The sequence below is a fragment of the Oncorhynchus nerka genome, linkage group LG7 (genome assembly GCF_034236695.1).
Source record: "Oncorhynchus nerka isolate Pitt River linkage group LG7, Oner_Uvic_2.0, whole genome shotgun sequence".
Classification (NCBI taxonomy): Eukaryota; Metazoa; Chordata; class Actinopteri; order Salmoniformes; family Salmonidae; genus Oncorhynchus; species Oncorhynchus nerka.
Window position 1 is genome coordinate 33,031,987 of NC_088402.1, and position 15,961 is coordinate 33,047,947.

General features: G+C 42.3%; 1 protein-coding gene across 2 annotated transcripts in view; it reads right to left on the minus strand.

Moving 5' to 3' along the window:
* Positions 1-15,961, minus strand: part of LOC115131479 (KH domain-containing, RNA-binding, signal transduction-associated protein 3-like) — a 177,773-nt gene that overhangs the window by 99,961 nt on the left and 61,851 nt on the right. For both annotated transcript variants that reach the window (XM_029663234.2, XM_029663233.2), the window contains exon 2: positions 15,211-15,338. In XM_029663234.2, the coding sequence (XP_029519094.1) occupies positions 15,211-15,338 (128 nt within the window). The remainder of the gene's footprint in view (positions 1-15,210; positions 15,339-15,961) is intronic.

Consider the following 15,961-nt stretch of genomic DNA (forward strand, 5'->3'; position numbering starts at 1 on the left):
GAGTTGTATCCCAGACAGAGGAACAGTTATAGTGGTGAGTTGTATCTCCAGACAGAGAACAGTTATAGTGGTGAGTTGTATCTCCAGACAGAGGAACAGTTATAGTGGTGAGTTGTATCTCCAGACAGAGGAACAGTTATAGTGGTGAGTTGTATCTCCAGACAGGAACAGTTATAGTGGTGAGTTGTATCTCCAGACAGGGGAACAGTTATAGTGGTGAGTTGTATCTCCAGACAGAGGAACAGTTATAGTGGTGAGTTGTATCTCCATACAGAGGAACAGTTATAGTGGTGAGTTGTATCTCCAGAGGAACAGTGATAGGGGTGAGTTGTATCTCCAGACAGAGGAACAGTTATAGTGGTGAGTTGTATCTCCAGAGGAACAGTGATAGGGGTGAGTTGTATCTCCAGACAGAGGAACAGTTATAGTGGTGAGTTGTATCTCCAGACAGAGGAACAGTTATAGTGGTGAGTTGTATCTCCAGACAGAAGAACAGTTATAGTGGTGAGTTGTATCTCCAGACAGAACAGTTATAGTGGTGAGTTGTATCTCCAGACAGAGAACAGTTATAGTGGTGAGTTGTATCTCCAGACAGAGGAACAGTTATAGTGGTGAGTTGTATCTCCAGACAGGGAACAGTTATAGTGGTGAGTTGTATCTCCAGAGAGGAACAGTTATAGTGGTGAGTTGTATCTCCAGACAGAGGAACAGTTATAGTGGTGAGTTGTATCTCCAGAGTTATAGTGGTGAGTTGTATCTCCAGACAGAGGAACAGTTATAGTGGTGAGTTGTATCTCCAGAGGAACAGTTATAGTGGTGAGTTGTATCTCCAGACAGAGGAACAGTTATAGTGGTGAGTTGTATCTCCAGACAGAGGAACAGTTATAGTGGTGAGTTGTATCTCAGTTATAGTGGTGAGTTGTATCTCCAGACAGAGGAACAGTTATAGTGGTGAGTTGTATCTCCAGACAGAGGAACAGTTATAGTGGTGAGTTGTATCTCCAGACAGAGGAACAGTTATAGTGGTGAGTTGTATCTCCAGAGGAACAGTTATAGTGGTGAGTTGTATCTCCAGACAGAGGAACAGTTATAGTGGTGAGTTGTATCTCCAGACAGAGGAACAGTTATAGTGGTGAGTTGTATCTCCAGACAGAGGAACAGTTATAGTGGTGAGTTGTATCTCCAGACAGGAACAGTTATAGTGGTGAGTTGTATCTCCAGACAGAGGAACAGTTATAGTGGTGAGTTGTATCTCCAGACAGAGGAACAGTTATAGTGGTGAGTTGTATCTCCAGACAGAGGAACAGTTATAGTGGTGAGTTGTATCTCCAGAGGAACAGTTATAGTGGTGAGTTGTATCTCCAGACAGAGGAACAGTTATAGTGGTGAGTTGTATCTCCAGACAGAGGAACAGTTATAGTGGTGAGTTGTATCTCCAGACAGAAGAACAGTTATAGTGGTGAGTTGTATCTCCAGACAGGAGAACAGTTATAGTGGTGAGTTGTATCTCCAGACAGGGGAACAGTTATAGTGGTGAGTTGTATCTCCAGACAGAGAACAGTTATAGTGGTGAGTTGTATCTCCAGAGGAACAGAGGAACAGTTATAGTGGTGAGTTGTATCTCCAGACAGAGGAACAGTTATAGTGGTGAGTTGTATCTCCAGACAGAGGACAGTTATAGTGGTGAGTTGTATCTCCAGACAGAGAACAGTTATAGTGGTGAGTTGTATCTCCAAAGGAACAGTTATAGTGGTGAGTTGTATCTCCAGAGGAACAGTTATAGTGGTGAGTTGTATCTCCAGACAGGAGAACAGTTATAGTGCTGAGTTGTATCTCCAGACAGAAGGACAGTTATAGTGATGAGTTGTATCTCCAGAGGAACAGTTATAGTGGTGAGTTGTATCTCCAGAGGAACAGTTATAGTGGTGAGTTGTATCTCCAGACAGAGGAACAGTTATAGTGGTGAGTTGTATCTCCAGAGGAACAGTTATAGTGGTGAGTTGTATCTCCAGAGGAACAGTTATAGTGGTGAGTTGTATCTCCAGAGGAACAGTTGTAGTGGTGAGTTGTATCTCCAGAGGAACAGTTATAGTGGTGAGTTGTATCTCCAGACAGAGGAACAGTTATAGTGGTGAGTTGTATCTCCAGACAGAGAAAAGTTATAGTGGTGAGTTGTATCTCCAGACAGAGGAACAGTTATAGTGGTGAGTTGTTTCTCCAGACAGAAGAACAGTTATAGTGGTGAGTTGTATCTCCAGAGGAACAGTTGTAGTGGTGAGTTGTATCTCCAGACAGGAGAACAGTTATAGTGCTGAGTTGTATCTCCAGACAGAAGGACAGTTATAGTGGTGAGTTGTATCTCCAGAGGAACAGTTATAGTGGTGAGTTGTATCTCCAGACAGAGAACAGTTATAGTGGTGAGTTGTATCTCCAGACAGAAGAACAGTTATAGTGGTGAGTTGTATCTCCAGACAGAGGAACAGTATAGTGGTGAGTTGTATCTCCAGACAGAGGAACAGTTATAGTGGTGAGTTGTATCTCCAGAGGAACAGTTATAGTGGTGAGTTGTATCTCCAGAGGAACAGTTATAGAGTTGTATCTCCAGAGGAACAGTTATAGTGGTGAGTTGTATCTCCAGACAGAGGAACAGTTATAGTGGTGAGTTGTATCTCCAGACAGAGGAACAGTTATAGTGGTGAGTTGTATCTCCAGACAGAGGAACAGTTATAGTGGTGAGTTGTATCTCCAGACAGAGGAACAGTTATAGTGGTGAGTTGTATCTCCAGACAGAGGAACAGTTATAGTGGTGAGTTGTATCTCCAGACAGAGGAACAGTTATAGTGGTGAGTTGTATCTCCAGAGGAACAGTTATAGTGGTGAGTTGTATCTCCAGACAGAGGAACAGTTATAGTGGTGAGTTGTATCTCCAGACAGAGGAACAGTTATAGTGGTGAGTTGTATCTCCAGACAGAAGAACAGTTATAGTGGTGAGTTGTATCTCCAGACAGAGGAACAGAACAGTTATAGTGGTGAGTTGTATCTCCAGACAGAGGAACAGTTATAGTGGTGAGTTGTATCTCCAGAGGAACAGTTATAGTGGTGAGTTGTATCTCCAGACAGAGGAACAGTTATAGTGGTGAGTTGTATCTCCAGACAGGAACAGTTATAGTGGTGAGTTGTATCTCCAGACAGAGGAACAGTTATAGTGGTGAGTTGTATCTCCAGACAGAGGAACAGTTATAGTGGTGAGTTGTATCTCCAGAGGAACAGTTGTTGTATCTCCAGACAGAGGAACAGTTATAGTGGTGAGTTGTATCTCCAGACAGAGGAACAGTTATAGTGGTGAGTTGTATCTCCAGACAGAGGAACAGTTATAGTGGTGAGTTGTATCTCCAGACAGAGGAACAGTTATAGTGGTGTGTTTTATCTCCAGAGGGACAGTTATAGTGGTGAGTTGTATCTCCAGACAGAGGAACAGTTATAGTGGTGAGTCGTATCTCCAGACAGAGGAACAATTATAGTGGTGAGTTGTATCTCCAGAAAGAAGAACAGTTATAGTGGTGAGTTGTATCTCCAGACAGAGGAACAGTTATAGTGGTGAGTTGTTTCTCCAGACAGAAGAACAGTTATAGTGGTGAGTTGTATCTCCAGAGGAACAGTTGTAGTGGTGAGTTGTATCTCCAGACAGGAGAACAGTTATAGTGCTGAGTTGTATCTCCAGACAGAGGAACAGTTATAGTGGTGAGTTGTATCTCCAGACAGGAACAGTTATAGTGGTGAGTTGTATCTCCAGACAGAGGAACAGTTATAGTGGTGAGTTGTATCTCCAGAGGGAACAGTTATAGTGGTGAGTTGTATCTCCAGACAGAGGAACAGTTATAGTGGTGAGTTGTATCTCCAGACAGAGAACAGTTATAGTGGTGAGTTGTATCTCCAGACAGAGGAACAGTTATAGTGGTGAGTTGTATCTCCAGACAGAGGAACAGTTATAGTGGTGAGTTGTATCTCCAGACAGAGGAACAGTTATAGTGGTGAGTTGTATCTCCAGAGGAACAGAGGAACAGTTATAGTGGTGTGTTTTATCTCCAGAGGGACAGTTATAGTGGTGAGTTGTATCTCCAGACAGAGGAACAGTTATAGTGGTGAGTCGTATCTCCAGACAGAGGAACAATTATAGTGGTGAGTTGTATCTCCAGAAAGAAGAACAGTTATAGTGGTGAGTTGTATCTCCAGACAGACGAACAGTTATAGTGGTGAGTTGTTTCTCCAGACAGAAGAACAGTTATAGTGGTGAGTTGTATCTCCAGAGGAACAGTTGTAGTGGTGAGTTGTATCTCCAGACAGGAGAACAGTTATAGTGCTGAGTTGTATCTCCAGACAGAAGGACAGTTATAGTGATGAGTTGTATCTCCAGAGGAACAGTTATAGTGGTGAGTTGTATCTCCAGACAGAGGAACAGTTATAGTGATGAGTTGTATCTCCAGAGGAACAGTTATAGTGGTGAGTTGTATCTCCAGACAGAGGAACAGTTATAGTGGTGAGTTGTATCTCCAGACAGAGGAACAGTTATAGTGGTGAGTTGTATCTCCAGACAGAGAACAGTTATAGTGGTGAGTTGTATCTCCAGACAGAGGAACAGTTATAGTGGTGAGTTGTATCTCCAGACAGAGGAACAGTTATAGTGGTGAGTTGTATCTCCAGACAGAGGAACAATTATAGTGGTGAGTTGTATCTCCAGACAGAGGAACAGTTATAGTGGTGAGTTGTATCTCCAGACAGAGGAACAGTTATAGTGGTGAGTTGTATCTCCAGAGGAACAGTTGTAGTGGTGAGTTGTATCTCCAGACAGGAGAACAGTTATAGTGCTGAGTTGTATCTCCAGACAGAAGGACAGTTATAGTGATGAGTTGTATCTCCAGAGGAACAGTTATAGTGGTGAGTTGTATCTCCAGACAGAGGAACAGTTATAGTGATGAGTTGTATCTCCAGAGGAACAGTTATAGTGGTGAGTTATATCTCCAGACAGAGGAACAGGTATAGTGGTGAGTTGTTTCTCCAGACAGAAGAACAGTTATAGTGCTGAGTTGTATCTCCAGAGGAACAGTTATAGTAGTGGGTTGTATCTCCAGACAGAGGAACAGTTATAGTGGTGAGTTGTATCTCCAGACAGAGGAACAGTTATAGTGGTGAGTTGTATCTCCAGACAGAGGAACAATTATAGTGGTGAGTTGTATCTCCAGACAGAAGAACCGTTATAGTGGTGAGTTGTATCTCCAGACAGAGGAACAGTTATAGTGGTGAGTTGTATCTCCAGAGGAACAGTTATAGTGGTGAGTTGTATCTCCAGACAGAGGAACAGTTATAGTGATGAGTTGTATCTCCAGACAGGGAACAGTTATAGTGGTGAGTTGTATCTCCAGACAGGAGAACAGTTATAGTGGTGAGTTGTATCTCCAGACAGAGGAACAGTTATAGTGGTGAGTTGTATCTCCAGACAGAGGAACAGTTATAGTGGTGAGTTGTATCTCCAGAGGAACAGTTATAGTGGTGAGTTGTATCTCCAGACAGAGGAACAGTTATAGTGGTGAGTTGTATCTCCAGACAGAGGAACAGTTATAGTGGTGAGTTGTATCTCCAGAGGAACAGTTATAGTGGTGAGTTGTATCTCCAGACAGAGAACAGTTATAGTGGTGAGTTGTATCTCCAGACAGAGTAACAGTTATAGTGGTGAGTTGTATCTCCAGACAGAGGAACAGTTATAGTGGTGAGTTGTATCTCCAGACAGAGGAACAGTTATAGTGGTGAGTTGTATCTCCAGACAGAGGAACAGTTATAGTGGTGAGTTGTATCTCCAGACAGAGGAACAGTTATAGTGGTGAGTTGTATCTCCAGACAGAGAACAGTTATAGTGGTGAGTTGTATCTCCAGACAGAGAACAGTTATAGTGGTGAGTTGTATCTCCAGAGGAACAGTTATAGTGGTGAGTTGTATCTCCAGATAGTGGTGAGTTGTATCAGACAGAGGAACAGTTATAGTGGTGAGTTGTATCTCCAGACAGAGGAACAGTTATAGTGGTGAGTTGTATCTCCAGACAGAGGAACAGTTATAGTGGTGAGTTGTATCTCCAGACAGAGAACAGTTATAGTGGTGAGTTGTATCTCCAGACAGAGAACAGTTATAGTGGTGAGTTGTATCTCCAGACAGAGGAACAGTTATAGTGGTGAGTTGTATCTCCAGACAGAGGAACAGTTATAGTGGTGAGTTGTATCTCCAGACAGAGAACAGTTATAGTGGTGAGTTGTATCTCCAGACAGAGAACAGTTATAGTGGTGAGTTGTATCTCCAGACAGAGGAACAGTTATAGTGGTGAGTTGTATCTCCAGACAGAGGAACAGTTATAGTGGTGAGTTGTATCTCCAGACAGAGGAAACAGTTATAGTGGTGAGTTGTATCTCCAGACAGTTATAGTGGTGAGTTGTATCTCCAGACAGAGGAACAGTTATAGTGGTGAGTTGTATCTCCAGACAGAGGAACAGTTATAGTGGTGAGTTGTATCTCCAGACAGAGGAACAGTTATAGTGGTGAGTTGTATCTCCAGACAGAAACAGTTATAGTGGTGAGGAACAGTTATAGTGGTGAGTTGTATCTCCAGACAGAGGAACAGTTATAGTGGTGAGTTGTATCTCCAGACAGAGGAACAGTTATAGTGGTGAGTTGTATCTCCAGACAGAGGAACAGTTATAGTGGTGAGTTGTATCTCCAGAGGAACAGTTATAGTGGTGAGTTGTATCTCAGACAGAGGAACAGTTATAGTGGTGAGTTGTATCTCCAGACAGAGGAACAGTTATAGTGGTGAGTTGTATCTCCAGAGGAACAGTTATAGTGGTGAGTTGTATCTCCAGACAGAGGAACAGTTATAGTGGTGAGTTGTATCTCCAGACAGAGGAACAGTTATAGTGGTGAGTTGTATCTCCAGACAGAGGAACAGTTATAGTGGTGAGTTGTATCTCCAGAGGAACAGTTATAGTGGTGAGTTGTATCTCCAGACAGAGGAACAGTTATAGTGGTGAGTTGTATCTCCAGACAGAGGAACAGTTATAGTGGTGAGTTGTATCTCCAGACAGAGGAACAGTTATAGTGGTGAGTTGTATCTCCAGACAGAGGAACAGTTATAGTGGTGAGTTGTATCTCCAGACAGGAGAACAGTTATAGTGGTGAGTTGTATCTCCAGACAGAGGAACAGTTATAGTGGTGAGTTGTATCTCCAGACAGAGAAACAGTTGTAGTGGTGAGTTGTATCTCCAGACAGAAGAACAGTTACAGTGGTGAGTTGTATCTCCAGACAGAGAAACAGTTGTAGTGGTGAGTTGTATCTCCAGACAGAGAACAGTTATAGTGGTGAGTTGTATCTCCAGACAGAGGAAAAGTTATAGTGGTGAGTTGTATCTCCAGAGGAACAGTTATAGTGATGAGTTGTATCTCCAGACAGAGGAACAGTTATAGTGGTGAGTTGTATCTCCAGACAGAGGAACAGTTATAGTGGTGAGTTGTATCTCCAGAGGAACAGATAGTGGTGAGTTGTATCAGAGTTAGTGGTGAGTTGTATCTCCAGACAGGAACAGTTATAGTGGTGAGTTGTATCTCCAGACAGAGGAACAGTTATAGTGGTGAGTTGTATCTCCAGACAGAGGAACAGTTATAGTGGTGAGTTGTATCTCCAGACAGAGGAACAGTTATAGTGGTGAGTTGTATCTCCAGAGGAACAGTTATAGTGGTGAGTTGTATCTCCAGACAGAGAACAGTTATAGTGGTGAGTTGTATCTCCAGACAGAAGGAACAGTTATAGTGGTGAGTTGTATCTCCAGAGGAACAGTTATAGTGGTGAGTTGTATCTCCAGACAGAGAACAGTTATAGTGGTGAGTTGTATCTCCAGACAGAAGAACAGTTATAGTGGTGAGTTGTATCTCCAGACAGAGGAACAGTTATAGTGGTGAGTTGTATCTCCAGAGGAGGAACAGTTATAGTGGTGAGTTGTATCTCCAGACAGAGGAACAGTTATAGTGGTGAGTTGTATCTCCAGACAGAGGAACAGTTATAGTGGTGAGTTGCATCTCCAGAGGAACAGTTATAGTGTTGAGTTGTATCTCCAGACAGAGAAACAGTTATAGTGGTGGGTTGTATCTCCAGAGGAACAGTTATAGTGGTGAGTTGTATCTCCAGACAGAGGAACAGTTATAGTGGTGAGTTTTATCTCCAAACAGAGGAACAGTTATAGTGCTGAGTTGTATCTCCAGACAGAGGAACAGTTATAGCGGTGAGATGTATCTCCAGACAGGAGAACAGTTATAGTGGTGAGTTGTATCTCCAGACAGAGGAACAGTTATAGTGGTGAGTTGTATCTCCAGAGGAACAGTGATAGTGGTGATTGTCTCCAGACAGAGGAACAGTTATAGTGGTGAGTTGTATCTCCAGACAGAGGAACAGTTATAGTGGTGAGTTGTATCTCCAGTTACAGAGGAACAGTTATAGTGGTGAGTTGTATCTCCAGACAGGAACAGTTATAGTGGTGAGTTGTATCTCCAGACAGAGGAACAGTTATAGTGGTGAGTTGTATCTCCAGACAGAGGAACAGTTATAGTGGTGAGTTGTATCTCCAGACAGAGGAACAGTTATAGTGGTGAGTTGTATCTCCAGACAGAACAGTTATAGTGGTGAGTTGTATCTCCAGACAGAGGAACAGTTATAGTGGTGAGTTGTATCTCCAGACAGAGGAACAGTTATAGTGGTGAGTTGTATCTCCAGACAGAGGAACAGTTATAGTGGTGAGTTGTATCTCCAGAGGAACAGTGATAGTGGTGAGTTGTATCTCCAGACAGAGGAACAGTTATAGTGGTGAGTTGTATCTCCAGACAGAGGAACAGTTATAGTGGTGAGTTGTATCTCCAGACAGAGGAACAGTTATAGTGGTGAGTTGTATCTCCAGAGGAACAGTTATAGTGGTGAGTTGTATCTCCAGACAGGAGAACAGTTATAGTGGTGAGTTGTATCTCCAGACAGAGGAACAGTTATAGTGGTGAGTTGTATCTCCAGAGGAACAGTTATAGTGGTGAGTTGTATCTCCAGACAGAGGAACAGTTATAGTGGTGAGTTGTATCTCCAGACAGAGAAAAGTTATAGTGGTGAGTTGTATCTCCAGACAGAGTAACAGTTATAGTGGTGAGTTGTATCTCCAGACAGAGGAACAGTTATAGTATAGTGGTGAGTTGTATCTCCAGACAGAGGAACAGTTATAGTGGTGAGTTGTATCTCCAGAGGAACAGTTATAGTGGTGAGTTGTATCTCCAGACAGAGGAACAGTTATAGTGGTGAGTTGTATCTCCAGACAGAGGAACAGTTATAGTGGTGAGTTGTATCTCCAGAGGAACAGTTATAGTGGTGAGTTGTATCTCCAGACAGAGGAACAGTTATAGTGGTGAGTTGTATCTCCAGAGAGGAACAGTTATAGAGGAACAGTTATAGTGGTGAGTTGTATCTCCAGACAGAAGAACAGTTATAGTGGTGAGTTGTATCTCCAGACAGAGGAACAGTTATAGTGGTGAGTTGTATCTCCAGAGGAACAGTTATAGTGGTGAGTTGTATCTCCAGACAGAGGAACAGTTATAGTGGTGAGTTGTATCTCCAGACAGAAGAACAGTTATAGTGGTGAGTTGTATCTCCAGACAGAAACAGTTATAGTGGTGAGTTGTATCTCCAGACAGAGGAACAGTTATAGTGGTGAGTTGTATCTCCAGACAGAGGAACAGTTATAGTGGTGAGTTGTATCTCCAGTGGTGGTGAGTTGTATCTCCAGACAGAGGAACAGTTATAGTGGTGAGTTGTATCTCCAGACAGAGGAACACTTATAGTGGTGAGTTGTATCTCCAGACAGAGGAACAGTTATAGTGGTGAGTTGTATCTCCAGAGGAACAGTTATAGTGGTGAGTTGTATCTCCAGACAGGAGAACAGTTATGGTGGTGAGTTGTATCTCCAGAGGAACAGTTATAGTGGTGAGTTGTATCTCCAGACAGAGGAACAGTTATAGTGGTGAGTTGTATCTCCAGACAGAGGAACAGTTATAGTGGTGAGTGTATCTCCAGAGTTGTGGTGATCTCCAGACAGGAAACAGTTATAGTGGTGAGTTGTATCTCCAGACAGAGGAACAGTTATAGTGGTGAGTTGTATCTCCAGACAGAGAACAGTTATAGTGGTGAGTTGTATCTCCAGACAGAGGAACAGTTATAGTGGTGAGTTGTATCTCCAGACAGAGGAACAGTTATAGTGGTGAGTTGTATCTCCAGACAGAGGAACAGTTATAGTGGTGAGTTGTATCTCCAGACAGAGGAACAGTTATAGTGGTGAGTTGTATCTCCAGACAGAGGAACAGTTATAGTGGTGAGTGTGGTGAGTTGTATCTCCAGACAGAGGAACAGTTATAGTGGTGAGTTGTATCTCCAGACAGAGGAACAGTTATAGTGGTGAGTTGTATCTCCAGACAGAGGAACAGTTATAGTGGTGAGTTGTATCTCCAGACAGAGAACAGTTATAGTGGTGAGTTGTATCTCCAGACAGAGAACAGTTATAGTGGTGAGTTGTATCTCTCCAGAGGAACAGTTATAGTGGTGAGTTGTATCTCCAGACAGAGGAACAGTTATAGTGGTGAATCTCCAGAGGAACAGTTATAGTGGTGAGTTGTATCTCCAGACAGAGGAACAGTTATAGTGGTGAGTTGTATCTCCAGACAGAGGAACAGTTATAGTGGTGAGTTGTATCTCCAGACAGAGGAACAGTTATAGTGGTGAGTTTTAGTCCAGAGGAACAGTTATAGTGGTGAGTTGTATCTCCAGACAGAGGAACAGTTATAGTGGTGAGTTGTATCTCCAGACAGAGGAACAGTTATAGTGGTGAGTTGTATCTCCAGAGGAACAGTTATAGTGGTGAGTTGTATCCAGACAGAGGAACAATTATAGTGGTGAATTGTATCTCCAGACAGACGAACAGTTATAGTGGTGAGTTGTATCTCCAGAGGAACAGTTATAGTGGTGAGTTGTATCTCCAGACAGAGGAACAGTTATAGTGGTGAGTTGTATCTCCAGACAGAGGAACAGTTATAGTGGTGAGTTGTATCCAGACAGACGAACAGTTATAGTGGTGAGTTGTATCTCCAGAGGAACAGTTATAGTGGTGAGTTGTATCTCCAGACAGGAGAACAGTTATAGTGGTGAGTTGTATCTCCAGACAGAAGGAACAGTTATAGTGATGAGTTGTATCTCCAGAGGAACAGTTATAGTGGTGAGTTGTATCTCCAGACAGAGGAACAGTTATAGTGGTGAGTTTTATCTCCAGACAGAAGAACAGTTATAGTGGTGAGTTGTATCTCCAGACAGAGGAACAGTTATAGTGTGTGAGTTGTATCTCCAGACAGAGGAACAGTTATAGTGGTGAGTTGTATCTCCAAAGGAACAGTTATAGTGATGAGATGTATCTCCAGACAGGAGAACAGTTATGGTGGTGAGTTGTATCTCCAGAGGAACAGTTATAGTGGTGAGTTGTATCTCCAGACAGAGGAACAGTTATAGTGGTGAGTTGTATCTCCAGACAGGAGATCAGTTATAGTGATGAGTTGTATCTCCAGACAGAGGAACAGTTATAGTGGTGAGTTGTATCTCCAGACAGAAGAACAGTTATAGTGGTGAGTTGTATCTCCAGAGGAACAGTTATAGTGGTGAGTTGTATCTCCAGACAGTTATAGAACAGTTATAGTGCTGAGTTGTATCTCCAGACAGAAGGACAGTTATAGTGATGAGTTGAGTTATAGTGGTGATTGTATCTCCAGACAGAGAACAGTTATAGTGGTGAGTTGTATCTAGACAGAGAGAACAGTTATAGTGTGAGTTGTATCTCCAGACAGAGGAACAGTTATAGTGGTGAGTTGTATCTCCAGAGGAACAGTTATAGTGGTGAGTTGTATCTCCAGAGGAACAGTTATAGTGGTGAGTTGTATCTCCAGACAGAGGAACAGTTATAGTGGTGAGTTGTATCTCCAGACAGAGGAACAGTTATAGTGGTGAGTTGTATCTCCAGACAGAGGAACAGTTATAGTGGTGAGTTGTATCTCCAGACAGAGGAACAGTTATAGTGGTGAGTTGTATCTCCAGACAGAGGAACAGTTATAGTGGTGAGTTGTATCTCCAGACAGAGGAACAGTTATAGTGGTGAGTTGTATCTCCAGACAGAGGAACAGTTATAGTGGTGAGTTGTATCTCCAGACAGGAGAACAGTTATAGTGGTGAGTTGTATCTCCAGACAGAGGAACAGTTATAGTGGTGAGTTGTATCTCCAGACAGAGGAACAGTTATAGTGGTGAGTTGTATCTCCAGACAGAGAAACAGTTATAGTGGTGAGTTGTATCTCCAGAGGAACAGTTATAGTGGTGAGTTGTATCTCCAGAGGAACAGTTATAGTGGTGAGTTGTATCTCCAGACAGAGGAACAGTTATAGTGGTGAGTTGTATCTCAAGTGGTGTTTTTACATATTGTATTTGTTTTAAACTGTCACGATCGGCGTAATAACATTTGGACCAAAGCGCAGCGTGATATGGGTTCCACATGTTTATTGAATGAAACGCACAAAAACAATAAAGAACGACCTAAACGTGATGTAAATGAAGTACTCACAGGCAACTACACATGCACAAGATCCCACAAAACACAGTGGGGGAATGGCTGCCTAAATATGATCCCCAATCAGAGACCACGATAAACAGCTGATTGGGAACCATACCAGACCAACATAGAAATAAACAACCTTGATTACCCATGCTAGTCTCACCCCGACCTAACCAAAATAGATCATAAAAAGGCTCTCTATGGTCATGACATGAACATGAGCTGGTAAAAAAAAGGAGGAGGACCAGTCACTGGTACACAATTGATTGAGAAACGCTGTACTGTACTGCTAAGTCGGTGGTACGTGCAGTATTGTGGTCTAGTGTGGATAAAATGGAGGGCCAAATTCTTGTCCCTGTCTTCCCCTGTTTAGCTGCAATCCTCTCTCCGCTTACACAAATCAATTCTAAGCCACTCTCACTGTATCACTAATACTTTATCACAACTGTAAATGATTACTCTGTTTTCCAGCTTCTCTGTTTTCCAGCACAAATTGGTATATAACAAGCAGACATGCACAACATGCACAACCCATTCTCCATCGTAGCACAGCAATGAACTGTGCTGCTAGGTGAATATCATAATTCAGGTTGAACTCGCGTTTAACCAGGTAGGTATTTTATTTCATAGCTAAACTTTATTTGTCCGAGAAAACCATACGTCTGGAACCTGCTGTCTGGTGTCCTTGCCTGTTTCATATTATTATAAAGCCATGTTTTTAGAAGATGGATATAAACCCTCTGAACATGAGTCTAAACGGTCGCTTTGGGAAACGCAGCGAGCCACTTCAGTGGCGAAAGCCAAAAGGTGATGTTTGTAGTTCAGGGAGAAAACCCATTGGAGTCACAGCGATCACTCTAGCCCATTGCTACCTGTCAGATTGAACAAATTGAATTTGTCTTCCTTCGGTGGCTTGTTGAGGCTCTAAACAGCGTATTAGCGGCCCCACTTATCAAAGCTGTCAAAGCAAATGTGTTTCGCTGCACTCCTTTGAGACACAGATGGGTCTCTAGATGACATTACATCTCCCTTTATTAATGTCATTGTAATTATTTTAGAAAGGGACAAAATGTAGCTCTCACAATCAGCTTGTTTAAGTTAGAGAACACTGTAAATATCTAACCAGAGCTCCCTTTCAAAATAGCTATATTTATCAATAGGACTCACCACATTATGTAAAAAACATATTCCAAAAAATATTGCGCCTACAAAAGTAGTGCACTAAATAGGGAATAGGGTGCCACAGCAGACTGTGTTGAAGCTCCTGCAGCTTTCTGTCCTCTGAAAGCCAGGTCATCCATCTACAGCCTCTCTCAGAGAGGACTGAGGTGAAAACCTGAGGGATGTCATCATCACCTGAGAGAGGCTTCTCTTTTTTTACGCTAGCCTCTCTGCTACGCTACTAGCCTCCCTGTTAGGGACCCTGTGGGAACTGGCTTTCATGCAGCTGCTGTGTGGCTCCATTAAACGCTGCTGTTTATGCTGGGAGCTTTGTCTCAGAGTGGAGGCCTGAGGAGGATGAAGGGCTCTCATCACATGGCTAGATGAGCACAGCATTATCACTCAAACAGCATGGGCTGTTTCATCCTGACATGGCGGTCATTCTGAGAGGTGTGTGAGTGAGTGAGTGAGTGAGTGAGTGAGTGAGTGAGTGAGTGAGTGAGTGAGTGAGTGAGTGAGTGAGTGAGTGAGTGAGTGAGTGAGTGAGTGAGTGAGTGAGTGAGTGAGTGAGTGAGTGTAGTATGCACATGGCTCTGTTTGTATAGTTGGAGCAGAAAAAGGGAAGTGCAGGTGTCTTTTTCTCCTGGTCTCTCTCTCCCTCTCTCTTTTTTCTTTGGCTCTTTATTACCTATTGTTAGACTCTCTATTTATTTACAAGGAACAAATAGGTCACGGATTGTACTGAATTGGATGTCTTCTGAAAATCTCTGCTTTGGCCTCGACACACCTGCATATTTTTTTCCTGGTTTGTCTTTTCAATGAAAACATGCAAGGTGCCAAAATTAATTAGATACAAATGAAAAGACCAAGAACAATCTTGCAGGAAATAGCAGCCTTAAACAAGTGTCAGTAGAGTCATTGCCTTTTTCAAAAGGAAAGAATAAGGGAATAAAAAGAGTTATAAGCACATGGAGATGTGAGCAAGGTCATGTAGCTGACAGATCGGAGTGGTAGGGGTTCGTAGGGGTTCTATAAAATGAAGGGTAATTTGTGCTGTAATGTTATAAAATCATAAATGAGATGTTTGGAGAAGGAAATGTGATCATGGCCCAATTCTGTTATCTCTTCTTGTAGTCACTGTACTGTTGACTTATTGGTTCACTTAATTATACAGGTTGCTTTTCATTGTGTAAAAATAAATACGTGAACTGTCAGATGCTTGCTGTCTGGAAGTCAAATGAAAATAGAAAAAATCCCAGAAGCTAACTGAAAAGAAACCATTATTTGATTGCAGTTGCACAGTATGATCTGGAAATCTCTAGCCCAAATCCAGCAGCACTTACTTTGGGAAACTGTTTGAAGGGTATTAACACTTTCTGTCCCAGCTTCATGTTTTTGTTGATGACCACGTCGATAAACTTCTCCTCTTCTTTTTCTTCTTTTTCTTCATCTTTTTGTAATTTTTCGATTTCTACAGGGAGAAAAAAAAAGCAAGACGAGGCAATGACTACAAATGATTAAGACAAACATTAAAAAGGTGATCAAAGGATCAAAAGATGTTTGTTCCTTTTTTCTAAAGGAGTTTGTTGAACTGAAATAATAGCCTTTAAGTGTGCCAGTTTGACAGTTGGTTTGTTGTCACTCAGGCTCACACCTTTTTGCTTGCTCAGTCAACTGTGAAATAGGCTCTTCTGGCAATGGTATTAATGAACTGGATATGGTTCAAATCATATCATAGTCATTCATCGTGCTCATTGGATGAAGCTCTCTGTCTGGTTTGTAATATTTTCAATTTAATAGTAGGTAGATCAAATTTGAGTTTCCCAGACATTTGAATAGCTTTCATGTTTTACCTCATGAAAATTGATAATGAGGGAGTCTGCATGTAGAGAGATGAGTATATCTCCAGGGTATGGAAAATATTGGCTGTCACGGTTCCTCCCGTTTAGAGGGGTAGTCTTTGATGTATTTGAAGATATAACCTTGAAGGTTCAATGAGATGGAAAACATCTGTGTTCAGGAGCCAATAAAATTATAATGTAGCGGGGGCTAGGGAGGCCATGAAGGGCCAGGTGGGGTGGGGAACAGAACCTT